This window comes from Glycine max, chromosome 19 (genome assembly GCF_000004515.6).
Source record: "Glycine max cultivar Williams 82 chromosome 19, Glycine_max_v4.0, whole genome shotgun sequence".
NCBI classification, from domain to species: Eukaryota; Viridiplantae; Streptophyta; class Magnoliopsida; order Fabales; family Fabaceae; genus Glycine; species Glycine max.
This window is the reverse complement of record NC_038255.2, coordinates 44864979-44883596: the sequence shown is the minus strand read 5'-3', so window position 1 is coordinate 44883596 and position 18618 is coordinate 44864979. Positions and strand designations below refer to the sequence as shown.

Here is an 18618-nt window from a genome sequence, read left to right as displayed (position 1 = left end):
TATCCAAAATGTGCAATATTAACAACGCATATAGGAGTGAGTAGAAAATTTGAGAAGCGGAAAGGAGAAAGATTAGTTATATTAAGGAAATAGCAACGTTTGTGACATTCATATAAAGAAAACTTCAAAGCAAGTTTCCCATTAATTACGTACCACCTGACCAAATCCACAAGCACTTATCCTTTGCAATGTATAAATACCCAAGTACATGCACTAAATCTCTCCACCAACACATCCACGAACTAATAATCTCTGTGCCACCTGCAGACATTCTACTCACAAAAGCCAACTCTCTCCACCATCTGAAACATGCAGCGTCAAAGCCACATTTCGGTTGCAATTTCACTAATATGCATCCTGTTTTGTTCCACATTAACTAGTGCTCTTGATGAACCTGGTATATTTTGCAATAATCTCGCTCAATTATTTGTGTGTCAGTTTTGGTTTATACATAAATGTACCTTCATTTAAATACGATTTAATTTAAGCCTTGACCGAAGCTAGCTAATTCTTTGACATGATATTGAAACTTCTAATCTTACGCTAAGCTTAATAAATTTACTTTTAAAAGATGATATGTATTAAGTTCCATTAGAAAAAGAAAAAATGAAAAAAAAAACTATATAAAACCATATAAACAAAATTATTTATTGTTGTTCTAAATATATATGTTCGTGCAATTATGCAGAGTATGGTTACAATGAAAAAAGTGCAAATGGGCCCCAACATTGGGGTGATCTGAAAGAAGAATGGGCAGCCTGTAAAATAGGGCAAATTCAATCTCCTATTGATTTGTCCACTAATGGAGTGGAAGTGATCCCCAAGTTAGGGGGGCTAAAGTACTGGAACTATAAGCCTCAACATGCTACTGTCTCCAACAGGGGTCATGATGTTGCGGTTAGTACAAACGTCTTCTAAAACGCTCAGATTTAACTCTTCTATTTCATCCACAATTGTTGTGGTTAATGAAAAATAAGATATACACTTTCACACCGTTATTCAATTACAAATTATTATCATGCGATAAGTTTCTCTTAAATATAATGATGGTTGCAGGTCATTTGGGAAGGGGATGCTGGCTCAATAGAAATAAATGGAACACCTTTCTTCCTCCAACAAGCCCATTGGCACTGGCCTGCCGAACATACCATCAACGGCCGCAGGTTAATTTCCCTTCATCACAACCACTTCATCATCTTCTTAATTTCTTTCTTCTCAAATATAAATAATCGAAATGTTTCATTTTAAACTCAATTTCTTTTTTAACTTTTTATGAAAAGAAATTCGTTTATCCAAGAATATATAATTAACTAACCATGACTCATTTAGGTGGTACATGTTTGATTCTCCTTAAATTAGTTTGTTTGCTGATAAAAAAAATAATTCAGGTTCAAATATATAAAATTGTCTTCCATATATAGAATATACATGTCATCTACAATATATATATATATATATAATTAACTACCCTCAGTACATGATCTTGGATCGAGCTGCGCTGCAGACTAAAGTGCGTAGTACTGTATAGTTGATGATCCATATTGTCATCGATCAAAAGTTCTAATTTTCGTTTTTAATGATCATTATATAGGTATGACTTGGAGTTGCACATGGTTCATGTTAGCCCACAGCCTGATGGAACAAACAAGACCGCTGTTGTTGGTGTTCTGTACAAGTACGGTTCCCCCGATCCACTGCTCTCTAAGGTACGTACGTGCATGCAATAATATTCACAACAAAATTAAAGAACAAAAGAAGAAAACCATGAAGATCTTTCATGAATATTAATATTCCAGTTGGGAAAATACATAATGGACACTCCTGAAGAGGATGATGAGAAAAGCGTAGGGGTGGTTGATCCCTCAGAAATCATGAAGGGCAGCAAGATGTACTACAGGTACATGGGATCACTCACTGCACCTCCTTGCACTGAAGACATCATTTGGACCGTTGATAAGAAGGTATACTTAAAATACTTTTTTTATACATAATCATAATCCTTCTTTCTTCTTGCTAATGAAAAAAAAATCATAATCCTTCTTATTCATTATTAAGTTTACACACACACACACGAAAGATTCCCTGAATATCTTTAATTTTCTTGGTCGTCAATATTTACTATGATTACCTTAACATGTACCCGATTTCATCAGGTAAGAACTGTTTCAAGGGGGCAAGTGAAGTTGCTCAAGGATACGGTACTTAAATATGTAAGTAAACTCACTCTGAGAGATTTACTTTTCTTTTTTGAAAGGAGGATTCATCTCACAAATTAAATTAAGAATTGTATAGGAGAGGAGTTAGGGAAAAAAATTAAAAAAATAGTAAAGTTTGAACATTTCTTTAGTTTTATGATAAAAAAAAAACTTGAGCTACCATTTAAAAAAATGAAAGTCTTTTTTATTTCTTCAATTACTTATTAATTTTTATTATGTAATTTGTCACAGTATGCCAAATGGAATGCAAGGCCGCTGCAGCCCCTAAATCAACGAGCGATACAACTTTACGTCCCAAAGACAAAGAATAAACCCGTGTATTAGTTTTTCTTGTTTTGAAATTAACATCTGTATTAGTTTGAGCATTGTAGTTTTATTTAGATTTATTTGAGTTCTCTGTTTGTTAGTAACTATTTTCATTTCATATAATAAGTGTTGTCTTAAGTGGAAGCACATAATGTTTATCTAAGGGATTTTTTTATATTTGAGATATATATATATATATATTTTATTGATTAAAGAAAAAAATTAATAATTTCACTTTAACTTTATCTAGTTTAAATTTTGTGAGATTATTTTTTTCAAAAAAAAAAATAGTTGATTAAATTATTTTTTTTAAAATAAATAAATAAATAAATTTGGTCTCATGACCGGTTGTGTTTTTTCTACTCAAAACTCTTACCATATTATTTTCAATCCAAATATAAAGATACTTAAGTTAAAATTGAGATATAGAATAATTTTAAAGATTAAAGTGAAAATTTTAGAAGAAATTTGATAAAATTATAAGATATGAGATAAAGTTTTTTTAACAGCAAAAATAAGATTAAGGTTTGACAAGAAAATCAAAATAATAAAAATATATATTAAAAGACAATTTAAGAAAAATATATTGCATAAGCACTAAACGAATAGGAATAATAAATTACAAACACATAATAATAATAATAATAATAATAATAATAATCAAGATTATCAAACTTGAGAGTTTACGCAAACTCGTGAGAGTTTCATAAACTCGATTCGTAAGAGTCTACTTTATATAAAAATAATAACAAAATATTTATAAATAACATACTAATTAAAAATTTCAACAATATAACAAAGTAAAACACTAAATCATAAAGTTCAAAATATTTAAATAACCAAGTCTATTAATAATAAATCACTATTATATTAGACAATAACTTAAGGTTATAGTAGGGATAGATCATTATCATCGAGAATTTAATGTTATTAGAGAATAAGAGTTTGATATTATTAAAGATTGAAATTTTGTATTTGAGAATAACATTATAAATGAAGGTATGTTAAATGTTAAACAGACAGAAAACAATAAAAATTGACTTACATTTTGGTCTAATATTTTTAACTTGCTAACTCGTTGACTCGGTGGTAAACTCAAGAGTTTACTTAATTTACTTAGAATTTATAGAGTTTACCCAAAATCTACTAAAAAAGAGTTTACTTAAGAGTCAACTCACAAAGGGCAAATGAACTCATAAACTCGTAAAAGTTAACGAGTTAACTCGAGAATTTGATAACCATTATAATAATAGGAGTAGTAAATACTAAAGAAATAAGAAGTATGGACATAAAACAAGATTCAATAGAACTTTATCAAAACAAAACAAAATCACAATCACACCAGGGTGGCAATGGTGGTTTGGTTGGTGACGATGGTGATACGGTTGCTAGGTTGGCAGCGACGATCAGGTGGCGTGTCAGATGTTGGTAGTGGGGATGGTGTTTGGGTTGGGATAAGATGATTTTGCCGAAGAAGATAGAAAGGAGGTGGGCGTCGAGGGTTATGGGATTAAGAAGATTCTTTTTTCATCTTTACTATCGGCACCCTAACTTTACTATCATCATATATTTTTTATTTTTAAGAAGGGTTACTTCGACCTTTCAGTAAAAATTTAACACAATTAGTTACCAGAAACGCTTGGGGTGCAAAAGAAAAGAAATGTACTAGAAGATATAAATGTAATAAATCTTAAACTTAGGAGAAACTAATATAATTTGCTCAAAAAATATTCATTCCTCAACTCATACTTATATAAGTAGTAATTTTAATGCTAAATATTGTATCTAATTATAAAAATAGATTCCGTGATTTTGAAGAACGAAATTTACTGACTTTTTCTTATTTATCTATTAAGGTGTTGATGTCCATTTATATATAAATAAAAAGTCACTCAATTTGTGTCTGCTTTACATGGATACTTAGATTTTTTTTTTTAGAGAACATGAATACTTAGATTGTTATATTTGGTATCCTAATTAATTATAAAAGTGAAGTTGTTAAACAAGTTACTAGCAATGGTCCTCTATCAATGAACTTGGCTATTTCCAATCTAGCAACACATTTTTAAATAAATAAAAAAATTAGAGTTTTTCAATAATTTCCACTGTTATAGATTACTCTTTTACTTTTTATAGTTAAACTCATCTCTCCAATCTAACAAGTCTCAAAATTTTACTAAATGAGGTTTATAAATAACTTTTTATCACTATTTCATAAAAGTACATACACAGCACTCACAAATTTTTAAAAAATTACTAATACTTATATAAACCCTCGTTGCTTGAGGAGTGTTCAATAAGCACCACTAGGTTCTTATTAAAGAAAAAGTAGGATTAACACAGTTGATGGAGATGCTCTAATAGTAACAATGCAAGACAATCATAATAATTATAGAAATAGATTGTAACGAGTTAAGATCTTAAATTTTGAGGAGAGAACTAATTTAAGAGTAAAAGTATCCTTGGGACATTTCCTTAACCAATGTCTTTTAGAGACTAATTTGCATTTGTTATTCTTGAATTACCACTATAAAATCTTGAATTCTGTTATGGGGTTGCAGGGAACACAAACTTTCGGTCAAGCCCGGAGCACCATGGATTCCGGACAGAATCCGACGGAGAGGAGACGGCATCTCCATCTTCGGGTCGAAGGACATATGGATCGACCACTGGACCCTTTCGAGGTGATTAAGATAATGGACGCTATGAAATATTTTTTCTATTTATTTGTGATTAAGATTTAAAATTAGTGTCTCAAGGTGTGGGATGTATGTATGGATGAACAGGGACAACAACCTTGGGATGTGGAGCAGAGGACCTGGTGATGATGACATGTCCACCACTGCAACTATGGTTCTGCCGTCTTCTTTTTTTTCTTTTTCTTCTCTTCTTATTGTCTTACACCATACTACGGTTGAAGGTCATTCTATAACAAATTAAACTAACGATTTAGTCGTTAAGCGTCCTTAATGTATCGTGACGTTGTTTCATTTTTCTCTTTTCATTGGAATGAAAAGTGTCTGTTCCCTAAGTATAGGATCAGGCTAAATTAAGAATGTATATATTCTTCTTTACTTTCATCATTTAACCTCTTGAATTATGATTATTTGAATTCGTCAGCAGCCAATGAAAGATAGTTTATATCAAATTAACGGTGGTTTTGGTTTGAGTGTGGCAAGAAAATTTGAACTGCAAAAGTCAGCATAGTATACAAGTATATTCAACTTACGGTTCAAACTGTGTTTTTCAAAGTACAATATAGCTAGAGAGAGGAAAGATTGGATTCTCAGAAACAGTTTCTAATTGGCATTATAAGGGAATTAGTACCGAACAAAACTATCTCGCATTGCAATTCTCTTTTGCATACAAAATGAGTCAAATGTTACATTACAGTCACTCTGCTTGTCTATATTTCCCATCCCATAAAAAAAGAATCAAACAGCGGCTACTTCGTCTCTTCACAAAGCCCATATTATCAACGCTCTATGAATGATTTGTTCATTAGTTCAACAGCGTCATCCATGAACTGCACGCATAAAAACAACTACATCAATCATAACAGCTCATTTCATATTTACAATTGCATGTCTCATCTGAACATGTCACCTTTTAATATCAAAGAATAAACATGCAATTTATAAATCTGCAATACAAATACCCAGGCAAGACAAATAAATCCATACATAAGCAACTGCAATATTTAAGATTAGAGCTTTATTTATGTATTTTAAGTTTAACTAGTTCACAGGAAGTGGTAAGAAATTAAGAATAACTATACGGACATTTTGCATCAAGGGTATACTTCATAAGAAAGAAATTTCACTCAAGCATATTCCATCCCATCTCTCTCTCTGTCCCCCTATAAACCCAACAGTAATCAACGTAGATGTTATCACATGGTGCAAGTGCAATAACTTTAAATTCAATTTTCAGAGGACAAGAGCATATATATTTGGCTAGTAGCAACTTGTTATTTGAATGCCGTGCATTGGTTTAGAAATATGCAAGTAAATCCATTCTATTCCACATTTCATCGATATCAAATGCAAATAACTCATCAAGATCAACTTAAAGAAGAGCAATTTTTTCCTTGCAAGCTTGAAAAACATAATATAGGAAAAGAGGCCTTCACCTTTCCAAGCATCTTAAGTTCTCGCCCAACTGGTTCCAAAAACTTCAGGTCAACATGGATTGGCCAGACCTGTCCAAACAAGAAGGCAATAAGTTTAACTGCATCTCTTTGCCAAAAACATAATCTTTCTAAAGAGCATTACCCCAAAAGATAAAACAAATATTAGAGAAGATGTAAACATAAACTAAAAGGGGGAAAACATGTAAACCCAATGTAAGAGAAGAAGCATAGCTTGGCAATGGCCTTAATGAACACAACATACTTTTATATTACAAAACAGGACAAAGATACATTGCCTCTCGGACATTTGGTAAGAGCAAGAAAACTTGGTTAAAACAAAAATTAACTAACAAAACTTCTTAAAAAAACAAGAGCAGATTACTCCAACCCCTTCTATCCTGCAATTCTTATCTTACACAAAATCCCTTCTATTTATAAGATATACACAAAATCCTTCCTATTTATAAATATGATACACTTAAACCCAAAACCCTTATTTTTAACTAAAAAATTAACAAAAATACTTTTATTATAATTTTTTTACCAAAACATCCCTTCTATTTTTTCAAACATAAAGGTAACTATCAATACCATAACAAAATTGGAGACATGATAAGAAAAACTAAGATTGATTTATGTAGAAGAATATGCCACATGTGAAGCAAGCAACATAGATCATCTGAGAGGACAAATAGGAAAACAAAATTTTAATAGTGTATTCCAAATTTCTGAGCCGTACACATCAATGTTGTTAAAATTGTGATTGTAGCTCACGAGTTCAGCACATCCTAAACCCTATTCTCACTCAGAATTTCACTTTCCCAATGGTTCAGTTCTAGGAACCGTGAAGCTTGCTCAAGCATTTTCTAGCATTACCCCTCAAACAATCAAAAGCTTCTATTCTACAAGCATCTTTTAAAAAAACACAATGCACGGGGAAAACAGAGATTTTTGAAGGGGTACAAAATTAAATAAAATTCATGTTGAAGGAGGCAAGTAAATGAATTCAAAATTAAATAAAATATTTTTTTTTCAAGTAAAAGAAGAAAAAAACAGTTCTCCATGTTTTTGGTCCCAGGACGGAACCAGAAAAAATTCAATTAGATAGAGGACCCATCACAACCAGGTGTTGAGTTTTATTGAAACATTGTAATTTCAATTTTTCTTTTCGAAGTACTTTATAAAAGGAGTGATGCTAAATCCCCCTAAACAAGGTTAAAATAATAGAAAGCGATAAAATAAAAAAGGAAAGTTTGAATGCCACAAGAGGTAAAAAAAGCACATAAATAGAAAAAAGAAAAGGAAGAAGAAGAAGAAGAATGAAACCTGGAGGCCAAGTAATTGGATGGGCATTTTCTGGCCAGGTACGAGACAATCAGGGCCAGCTGGTTCCACTATGGCCTCATGACCCAATCCACCACCTATAGGGTCCGGATGCCTCATGACGGAGATACCGTAATCGGAAACAGGTGTTTGGGATACGCGAAGAAGGGGACTGTGGTGAATTTTGGGGATGGGCTTCGCAGAAGAAGACGATGCTCTCCATGGCACGTCCTTTTGAAGCGAACCGCCTTTCGACATTTCCACCTTCGCTATTCGCTATTCTCTTCACACACAAATCTCATCTGATAAACCGACCTCTCATAGACACAAATTCTACATTATCTCTATTTTATCCATTTAAAAAGAAACGGCATGTCGTGTATGTCAATAAACTTATTCACAAAATTATACTACGTTTATTGAAAACAATTGTAATTAAAGTGCATAAAAATTAAATTCATGGTGATTATTTTTTTTTTATCTCATCTACCTAAAGTCAAGATTGAATGGCTTAGTTAGCATTTGAGTTTGATTTTTATCCCTCAATTAAACTCTGAATTAATCAGAATTCATTTTTCTAACGAATTGGAAAATTAAGATAAAAAAAATTCTTTTAATTCCCAGGATAAAAATATTTGTGTAACATTTCTCTAAATTCATTATAGTTTTTCGGATGATCAGTCTCGTATGTAAATAATTTGTTATTTGATCTTTTCATAAACATTTTTTATGCAAAAAAATATATATTTTTAAGTTAGTCAAGAAATTAGTTTCTGAAATTATTATTTTCTTACAATTTTAGTTAGTAATTTTTATATATACACGTGAACTTTCCCTTGACTTTGTAACATTTATATCAATAATTTACCAAAAATAAATAAATTTATATGGGTTTAAATGCGTTAATACAAATTAGTCATCTATATAATTAAATTTAAAAATTAAACTGTACATATGAAACAATACTGACAATTACGTTGCCAATTTATTTATTTATTATTCTAAGGTTACAACTTACAATTCCCAAGATAATTCTAGACTAACCACTCATTCTGAAGACTCTGAAGTCAGAACTCTGAATATAGAAATTGCTTTGAACACATTTGATATCTTATACCTTTTTGTTTAAATATATTTTTAAACTATAAAAATAACAGTATTTTAAAGAACTTTTTAAGTTGAAGTTTCTTTGATTAATTTTTATGAAAACGCTTTCTTTTAATTTGTTTTAAAAAATTTATTAAATGGTATATTCAACCCGAATTCTCATTTTTCAAAAAATAAATAAAAATTATTGTAAAAAAAGTTAATGGGAGTTATTTATGTGGTTCTTAGATGTAAGAACCAGTTCTTCCCTGTGTACACCATTGTCGTAGGGTTGACTTGACAATCATGTGTAAAAACCATTCTTGTGCAAGAATCAGGTTGTTAAGATTAACATAATATTTTCACAGCTCAAACAATGAGAAAGAAAGACAGAAAATACCAAACTAAAACAGGAAAATCAAGTACAGAGAGAAACAGTCAACAGTTAAATCAATAGGAAAATCAATTCCCAAAAAAAAATCAACATCCATGAAACAGAGAGGTGGTGGTGGGAATTCCAAATCAACATTAGGAAAATCTCCAACCCCTTTGATCGGAGATCCAAATTAGGTGAGTACTGCTCAATGGTGGGTAACATCGAACATGTTTGCCGCATGATTGCCAGCGGCGGGGCAACGTTGCCCAGATTTGCTTGAAGCCAACGTTGCCCTATTGAATAAGTCACCAGCCCTTTACATAACTGTCTAGAAAACAAGCAAAACAAGTGTAATCAATAACACCTCTTATCAGGGCGACGGCACAACACTAACTCCTTACAAAACTTAGTGCCTAACAAAACCTGCTTTTAGCCAATCAGGTGCAAATCAAGCACAAAATAAAGGTCCTGTTTCTTGTACCATAAACACAAAGGGCACTAGACTTTGTTTCCAGAAGGGGAAAAAAAGATCCGTATTTCTCTCTGTAAGGAAAAAAATACAAGAAAGTATTTCATTAAACATTCTTAATCTGCAGACATTGCTAACAACGTCCGACTGATTATCCAACTGCACTTTTAAGTTACATTAATCACTGCTTTCTTCAACTTGCTGATTATCCAACTGAGAAAATAGAGGGGAAAAAGAAATTAAGTGGGAAAGAAAGAAACCAATAAATAATGGCATCAAAATGGCAAGGAGCGCATACAATCCTTCACCTATCCAATTCACACTCCCGATTAGGGCAGTAAAGTAATTTTACTAAGCTGTGACCATATCCACCCCATTCTGTGAAGCTGCCTCTGCCAGTCTTTTCCAATTCAATTCCCTCTGCACTTCTAATTCTTTTGCTTTAGCCTCCCTCTCTTCAAACTGCCTCTGACACTCTTCAAACAATTCTGCATCCATTTCTACAAACATTTTCCGAACATTCACAGTCAAGCCGTGAACAGCCTGGTTCCAATGACTCTTGATATTTTTCTCCAATGCTTCAAATATTATGGGTAATACTACAGTCCTGTTTTGGGCAATTAAGCTGACAATATGCTCATTATTCCACAAAAAGAGTGCCCGTTCTGCAACCTGCATTGCAAGGTGTGCCTAAGCATAGATTTATGAAGGATGGTTTATAACTAACTACATCAACAGACCAAGAACTATAACACAATAAATATATTTAAAAATAAAAGACAATTCCAAGGGATCAGGACTCTCACTCCCGTATTTTGATTATGACTTGAAAGATAACATTAGTAAAAGATAATCACATAATCAGTTCAAAAAATTGAGATAAATAAAAATGAACTTGTAGACAATCCTAGATCCCATAATGACAAAAGGCCACAATGACAGCATCTTAATGGAAGAATTATATGAAGATCACCTTAAATATCCTTAATGGAGAAACCCACATCACAGCAAATGTACACTATTTTCATTTCCACAAGCACTAGATGTTTTTGGTCAAGACCTTGTTAAACCTTCAAGTTTTCCTCTTCTGATAAGCTTAAGCTCAAATTATTATTAATGACCAAGATCAAATTAGGAATCTTGACCACAAACATCTAGTGCTTGGAATCTTGAAACAGGTGAACTGTGTCACTCCTCCCTCCCCATCTTCATTTTAACAAAGTAACACCTAACTTTTGCGTCCAAGAAGGAAATAAGAGCATTGGAGGGAACTATAAAGAAGTGTTTAATAATAAACACCCCATGGTTTTCTGCTAGCTTTCTGTGTAACTTTAATTATTGCCAAGCTGTGGTACCAAAATGGCATGAAAGGCATATCCATAAAAACGCTATTCAATCAAATTCTTTCTCCCTGAGCATTATGCTGGCACATTTAGCAATCCAACAGAGAGCACCAATTCACTTAAATGAAAAAGAATTTTTCCACTTGACATGTGCAACAAAAATATTTTAAGTGTACGCCAGATTTGGACTAAGAATATTCCTCAACAAAGTACACAATGTAATCCTATTCAATTTCCTCTCACTCATTTCGAAACAAGTACAAATGGTTTGAGTTAAGACGTGTAAAGAGACTGGTGAGATTTAATTAGTTTATGCTTTTTCTCTTCTTTTTTTAGTTAAAACATGTACAATCATATTAATGAGTAATTTTCTTGTTTTATTGTAGAAACCAAGAGACAATAGTTTCATTCTAATGTTAGTAGAATGAAAACACATGGTTGGAAAAATTAATACAACTAGCAGAACCTTGTTGAGAACAAGGTATAAATGAAGGAAAAGATGAGTTGAAAGGGTAATTTGTGCTTTGCACCCACACTTATTGGCTCAACTGGAAATTTGGAATGATCTCCTGATTTAAGAAATTATGTATTTTATTAACTTGATTTAACAACACAAATTGCAATGGGTAACTAGTAATTCAAATCAAGTGTTGAGTTTTATAGTTTGGGAGTCACATACAAATCATATGATTAATGAGCCTAAAACAAAATATCTGATAAGTCAACTCAGATCACATTTTCTGAATTGTGTCTCAATTTTTTCCTCAAGGATTCAAAATTTCAGCACTCTGATTCAAGTTTTAGAATTTTATGTGCTTCCCAAACTTGGAAGTTATAGTAATTCACAGATTGAACAATTAGCAAATGGGTTTGAAGTTTCAGCAAAATCCATCATTAAATCACTGCTATATTTCTTTTGCTTAAAATTTCAGTAAATCAAGTGCTATGTTTCTTTCTCTAGAGCAGACCATCCATAACATAATTAATGGTATTTTCAGCACATGGTAGTGACGAAAATGAGTATTCGATCCAAGTAATAAAAATGATCTGGGCAAATGAAAGCATATTAGCTTCCAATGATTCAAATATGCCAAACCAGCAGTCATTAGATTCACATATGCATTTTAAGCGTGAGCTTGTAGGGACTAGAAATGAAAATAGAGGCCATAAAACGATGATGCATTGGGGGAAGCTTATGGTAACTTCCCAAAAAACTAGTTCAATAAATAATTTTTTCCCAGCCCCGTTCATTGTATGACTTGCATGCAACTCTCATTTGATCAAAGTTACCCCTGAATAGGATGCGAGTTGACACACTGTTAATGATCAAGTTAAATTATAGGGAAATGTGATCAATTTTGTACATCACAACATGACCAAATAAATTTATAGGAAAAATGCAATTGACCATAAAAAATAACCAGTTCTGCTGAAATCAGAAAGTCGGTTTCACATTTCGCTTCCACTGCCATTCTTAAAAAATCATAACATGAACCTCACCAAAGTAATAATAATGGTAATATTAAGAAAAACACAAATCTATTACCTAATATTTCTTATAGAGTGTACAAGTCAAATCACAAACTTCACTATTACAGTTACTAAACAGAAAATTTACTCCAATTGCAGTGTAAGCAATTAACCACAAAATCTTCCCCCCCCCCCCCCCCCCTAATATGAGGTTTTATATGACACTTGTTTGGTCTAGACAACAGATATTCTCAATAGGAGGCAATTCTATTCAAGTCAGGAACATCCACAACGTGATGAGGCTAGTTCTACTAGCGGGTATTTTTACATACACAAGGCTTGAACCCAAAAGTTTTTTAAGGGAAATGGAGTATGTACCACTTGAACCAGTCTTTTACCATTTGAATGATACATACAGCATACACTTACAAATTTTTAAAAGTAAATAGCTAAATAACAATCATCAGTTGAACTGCAATTCTGGTTACCTTTGCAGGTTCAACACTGAGCTTACAAGCAGAAGAACAAAAAATGAATTTATAACCTCTGTATGTGTGAAAAGTATATGCATGTTGTTGAATTTGGGTCAGGCCTGACTCAATTTTGCTAGCTCATGAGGTGAGGATTGTCTAAAGCTTTACAAGCCCTGGTGTGGCCATGATGAGGGATCTCAATACACTCCCCTCACACCCAGGATTGGACATCTAGAGCATGGATATTATAGGATTGATATTTTTTATTGCACAACAAAAGCTGCAGCCCGCAAGGTCAGTTAGGACTACTTTATTTTTTATATTGCCAGGGAAAGCTACTGGGCTTCATAGATTGCAGTGGGAAAATCATGGGAATATGTAGATTTTTGCAACAGTTGAGGATGGCTCAATATCATATCTATGACAAGGTCTGATACCATCTTGAAATTGGGTTTAGCTTAACCCCAAAAGGAAACTTGTAAGATGAGGATTGTCCAAGGCATTTATAAGCTCTACTTTGGTCATATTTGTAGTTGATGTGGGATCTCCACCCATGTGAATAGCTATTTTAGCATTTCTACATGTTAGGGTAGAAGCCAATTAAGTCAGACAGATCACATTGATAGATAATATAATTTTTTTGGTTTTGTTTTTCCCCATCAAGCAAGAAATCATTAAGATGCAAAACTACAATTGAACTGTCCACAAAACTAACAAAAGAAAAATTAGATTCAATACAATACCAGTAGAATTTAGGACCTAAAGGATGTGACAGTTTAAGACTTTAAGTTTACTCACTAATACCTAGGTGGCTGTAGCTTATATTTACCCTTATTATACCATATACGGGCCCAGATTAGATGTATATCCATAAAGAAAAAAAACAGTTCAACAAGAACATTGCAAATTCATAACCCGAATACCCAAAGGAAAGGAAATGTTGAAAAAAAACTTGTATTAATTCTAGAAAATGCAATGAACAACAATTTCCAACGAACCTGAAAGTGAGAACTATTGAGGCAGCGGGCAACCTGTCTAAAAAGAGGGACCATGCAACGTTGGAACTCTGCGGTCTGTGTGGCCTCCAGCACCTCCTCCAGTTCCCCAAGGAAGAGAACCTCCTTCTGGCAATTAGTGACAGGCCAATACTTCAACAAGCCCCTAATAACCGTATCCGAGAGCTTGTAATCCTTCTCCACAAACTGTGCAATGCAATACGACAACTGCTGGTGGTACACCCCAACCGGCTTGGGCTTATGCAGAGGCAGAAGCGCCCTCGCAAGAAACAACTTATGCTCCTCCTTCATGGGCAGGGCAAACCCATTAATAATACTTCCCAGAATCTCGAGAAGCTCCCCAATACCACTATGCCGCTCCGTCTCATATATAAACCGAAAAAATATGTTGTTAATGGCCTTCCTAATGAAGGGACGATGCACCATGAATTTCCCGTACACACGATGCAATATGGTTTTCAAATACTCACGCTCACGAGGGTCCTCAGAGTCAAACAAATCAAGGAGTTTGAGAACAAAAGAATGATCGATATACCGTTTTGCAACCTTTGTGTCAGTGTCGGAGGAAACCACGTATCTGAGGAGAAGCTCGTAGACGAGTTGCAAGTGCGGCCACGCCGGTTCGAGGCACGGCTCCTCCTCCTCCGGATCCGTGGCTTCCTGGCCGGTGTTCTCGTGCGACGCCGGCGGGAGGCACCGAAAAATGTTCGCCGACACCATTTTGATCATCTCTTCCTGGCAAGTCTCCGTTATCTTCCCCGACCCCGATTGGATGAAATCCACGAGCTCCATCAATGTCTGTCTCTTGATTTCCTTCTCCCGAACGGATTTCAGCGTGTCGGAGAAGTCCAAGACGTGGCAGCATATATGGAGCTTTCGGATGAAGAGGTTCTGCCGCTCCGAGACCGCCACGTCGCGGAAGAGCGGGAGGGGCTCTATGGTGCCCGACGGCTGAGGAACTACCAGCGCCGGAGCGGCTGCCGCCGCCGGAGCGAAGGGCGACGGATCGCTCGGGTCCGTCTTGGAGGGCTTCTTCTGCCCTCCCTTCATGATGCGCTTGAACATTTCTTGGGGGAACGATTATTGAAACCCTAACCCTAACTAGGATAACGAATTGGGAAGAAGGGTCTTCTTAATCCGCGGATGCTGCTGCTGCTTCGCCTCCAACGACTTTCGCATCACAGCCACAGATCTGAAGAAACGACGGCGCTGCGGGAGGATCGAAGTGGCGAATCACCGGAATGGCGGCGGCTGTCTGATCGGAGATACGTTCCGGCGACCGAGGGAGAGAGACTGAGTGCGAGAGAGAGAGTATAGTAGTTTGGGGAGAATTAGAACGGTGAATAAGGTTAACGGAAAGGAAAGTGAGGGATTGTAGATTACGATAATAATCATGAAAATAACGAGGTAAATAGTGACTTTTGTGTTTACATAAGTTAATAAATTATTTTTGAAATATCAAAATATAAAATTTTAGATATAAATATTAGTAATTTTTATTGAATAAAAATATTAGTAATATATTTTTATGGGAGGAAAATGTCAGATTGTTGAACCAAAATGTTAATAAATTATTATTATTGGACAAAAATATTAGAAATATTTTATTGTACCTAAATATTAGATTAACTTGTTTGGCCTGAAATTTCGTTTGATTTAAGGATAAAAAATAATTTTAAGGTAAATTTTTGTCATTTTTTATCGTTACAAGCATCATATTATAATAATTACTTAAAAAATATATTAACAAACATAATTTAAAACAAATATAATAATAACGATAACATCAATCATCAATCATATATCAAAAATAAAAATTGTAACAATGTATCAATCATTACAATTTTTTTTAAAATTATAATAATTAGATATAATCTACTATAAATAAAAGATAAATATATTTCATATTTCAATTTTGTAAATATTAACTATTTTATTAACGAACAAAAGTTAAAAATTGAAATTTTGTTACGCATTTAAGAAAAAAAGATTATTTATTCTATTCGTATCTCGAGAAAGTGAGAAGATGATAAATCAATATAATATTATAGGACAAATAAATATATCTTTATGCTAGTAACTAGAGATAGTTGCCAATCATTTTATTGACAATTATTAATTTCATTGACAAATTCGTCCATCTATATCACATAAGTTATTTTATTAATAGTGAGAGACAAAATTTTATATCTATCACACTTTTTATATAAAACTAAATTTTATATTTTTATCTTCACTCATCTATAAGCAAATTACAAATTAAAGAGGAACAAAACTAATTATTTAGCCGATTAAGAAAGAAAGAAAGAAACAACTACTCTTTTAGATTGAGAGCCATTTCTACTGGTACATTTTTAATCATCTTAATTGCAAATTGAAATATTGAATTCAACTTCAGCTTTTTTTATTACATTGTTTGCTTTCTTCTTTTACTTTCTTTTGTCACTCTATGGCTATGCTTCGTACACTGTACATTACATACATTTATTTTTCTTCGAATAAACACGTTCCATTAACTTAGCCTGGACCATAAAGAAAGAAAAAACTTAGTCTGGGCTGTTCTAAAAAAAATAGTGGAAATGGATTAAATTAAATTTGATTATAATATGTTCATAACCAAAAAAATGTTATACTCTCTTTTAATCTTAAAATAATTGTTGATTAATAATTACTATGATGCAACACAATACTAATACACAAGAGATTAATTTTTGACCCAATAAATTAGTCTCTATCATGAAAAAAAAACATAAATTGACTAATAGTGGTTGCATTAATAAAATGACACTGATAAAAAAAAATAAAGACAATAACAATATCTTGTTAAAACAATTGTATTAGTATCAATCAGTAATTATTATATTATCTTTTAGATTCATCATTATTTAATAATTGAAATATGATTATTAAATTTTAATAGTGATTGACATTATAAATAATTTTATAAAAATAAATAAATTTATTGTTTGATGATTTATGATTGAATGATAATATAAGATAATTTTATATTGTTAGTATGTAGTCTTTTTTCTTCTTCTAATAATCATCATAGATTATGAATATTTTGAATGAAATTATGATAAGATTGATCATGTCATGAATTGGATCAATAATTTAGTAAATAATACATTGAGAGGTTTCTACTGACTTTTAGAAAAATTATAAATTTTTTATACCATTGAGCAAATTTAATCCATCTCACATTCACATTTTCTCAAACAATCTCTTAAAAAATGAACAAAAATTATCTTAAGAGTAATTTAAAGATTTCACCAATTAAGAAATTATTATGAAATGAATAGAAATTCAGTTAGTGTTCAATAACCTTTTTAAGTATTATTTTTATACTCACATGCGATAATTTGTATTCAAATGCATACCATTCGATAATTATTAGTAATAACAATGACAAATACCATAAATGTAACAAATATTGTTGAATAGTAGTAATTGTAGTGATAATGATATTTGAATGATAACTTGTAATGATAATAATAAGATATTATTTTTTAAAAGAAAAAAAAAACAACTTTTTAATTTAGTTTACATTTGGTTTAAAGTTCAGTAAATTTATCTTTAAAAATTTTGATTTTTAATGATTAAATATGACTTAGATACTTACCTAAATTAATACTAACCATATATTTATATTGAAACATTTTTTGTTGTCAAAGTGTATAGGAATTGAAATTATAACTTTAAAATGTTATACTTGTTCACTTAAAATGTCACTCCAAAATCCAAATTTAAAATGATACACTTGTCTTTCTTAACAAATAATATTTCACATACATTGACCAAAACATTGATTACTCTTAACCAAATACTTAAAGAACACTATTATTTACCAACTATACCTACCACAACATGTCCGTGAAATTAAATTATGTGTTTAATTGATCATTTATTTACATTCTTTTAAATAAGAATGACAAAATAAGACAGCTTAACTGTTTGGGCGCTCGCCTTATCATTAGCATGCCAACAATGAGCTAGGATGCATGGGTTGGTCCACTTTAGATATATGGGTTAAAAAATATATTTCATTTTGTTTTATAGAACAACTACCTCTCGAAAACAATAAGAAAATAATAGATTTAATAAAATTAAAAATTTATAAAAAAAAACTACTAAAAGATTATGAAAGCAAATAGTTTAATTCCTACTAGCTAATATCTCTTTCATCATTCACATAATAATTTTTAATTGCATTAATCTATATAACTTCTTTAATTGTTTTTGTTTTTAATATTGATATCAACAACAAAAAATGGTTAGAGAGACACTACCTTCATTTATCATTTCCTAACTTATATTATTGGGATCTTAAATACAACATTTATTTGATACTAAAATAAAATGGAAACCCAATTTTTGTACTACTATTTTTTATAATTTTTATTACATT

The 18618-nt window shown here is 32.2% G+C and overlaps 3 protein-coding genes and 1 long non-coding RNA gene across 5 annotated transcripts; 2 read left to right on the top strand and 2 right to left on the bottom strand.

Moving 5' to 3' along the window:
- The first annotated feature begins 210 nt into the window (after window positions 1–210).
- Window positions 211–2610, top strand: LOC100799362 (alpha carbonic anhydrase 7). The gene is made up of 7 exons (XM_006604524.4): window positions 211–397; window positions 689–897; window positions 1057–1163; window positions 1592–1706; window positions 1797–1961; window positions 2154–2210; window positions 2448–2610. The coding sequence occupies exons 1-7, from the start codon at window positions 310–312 to the stop codon at window positions 2538–2540; spliced, it is 834 nt and encodes a 277-aa protein (XP_006604587.1). The 5' UTR covers window positions 211–309; the 3' UTR covers window positions 2541–2610.
- Window positions 2611–3077: 467 nt separating this feature from the next.
- LOC102665590 (uncharacterized) lies at window positions 3078–5700 on the top strand. Its single transcript, XR_005889939.1, has 3 exons — window positions 3078–4978; window positions 5084–5206; window positions 5309–5700. It is a non-coding gene; the product is annotated as an uncharacterized lncRNA (long non-coding RNA).
- Window positions 5701–5842: 142 nt separating this feature from the next.
- LOC100819290 (uncharacterized) lies at window positions 5843–8381 on the bottom strand. Its single transcript, XM_003554350.5, has 3 exons — window positions 7981–8381; window positions 6655–6723; window positions 5843–6048 (listed from the first exon to the last, which is right to left on the bottom strand). The coding sequence occupies exons 1-3, from the start codon at window positions 8233–8235 to the stop codon at window positions 5998–6000; spliced, it is 375 nt and encodes a 124-aa protein (XP_003554398.1). The 5' UTR covers window positions 8236–8381; the 3' UTR covers window positions 5843–5997.
- A 1562-nt stretch (window positions 8382–9943) lies between these two features.
- LOC100798842 (serine/threonine protein phosphatase 2A 57 kDa regulatory subunit B' beta isoform) lies at window positions 9944–15605 on the bottom strand. Of its 2 annotated transcripts, none has more exons than XM_003553514.5 (2): window positions 14193–15605; window positions 9944–10580 (listed from the first exon to the last, which is right to left on the bottom strand). In XM_003553514.5, exons 1-2 carry the CDS (start codon window positions 15273–15275, stop codon window positions 10260–10262), a joined length of 1404 nt encoding a protein of 467 aa, XP_003553562.1. In that variant the 5' UTR covers window positions 15276–15605; the 3' UTR covers window positions 9944–10259. The 2 variants fall into 2 exon arrangements, with proteins under 2 accessions (XP_003553562.1, XP_006604586.1); XM_006604523.4 differs by having other exon boundaries at window positions 9944–10598; window positions 14193–15588.
- Between the last annotated feature and the right edge of the window lie 3013 nt (window positions 15606–18618).

Bases quoted from the DNA above. Each gene is read 5' to 3' on its own strand.
- LOC100799362 (XM_006604524.4), top strand. From the start codon at position 310: ATGCAGCGTCAAAGCCACATTTCGGTTGCAATTTCACTAATATGCATC. The intron at 898-1,056 runs GTTAGTACAAAC...TGATGGTTGCAG, and splicing joins ACAGGGGTCATGATGTTGCG to GTCATTTGGGAAGGGGATGC. The intron at 1,164-1,591 runs GTTAATTTCCCT...ATCATTATATAG, and splicing joins CATACCATCAACGGCCGCAG to GTATGACTTGGAGTTGCACA.
- LOC100819290 (XM_003554350.5), bottom strand. From the start codon at position 8,235: ATGTCGAAAGGCGGTTCGCTTCAAAAGGACGTGCCATGGAGAGCATCG. The intron at 6,724-7,980 runs GTTTCATTCTTC...TTGTTTGGACAG, and splicing joins TCCAATTACTTGGCCTCCAG to GTCTGGCCAATCCATGTTGA. The intron at 6,049-6,654 runs GTGAAGGCCTCT...TTATGCGTGCAG, and splicing joins AACTTAAGATGCTTGGAAAG to TTCATGGATGACGCTGTTGA.
- LOC100798842 (XM_006604523.4), bottom strand. From the start codon at position 15,275: ATGTTCAAGCGCATCATGAAGGGAGGGCAGAAGAAGCCCTCCAAGACG. The intron at 10,599-14,192 runs GTTCGTTGGAAA...ATCTATGCTTAG, and splicing joins TCAATAGTTCTCACTTTCAG to GCACACCTTGCAATGCAGGT.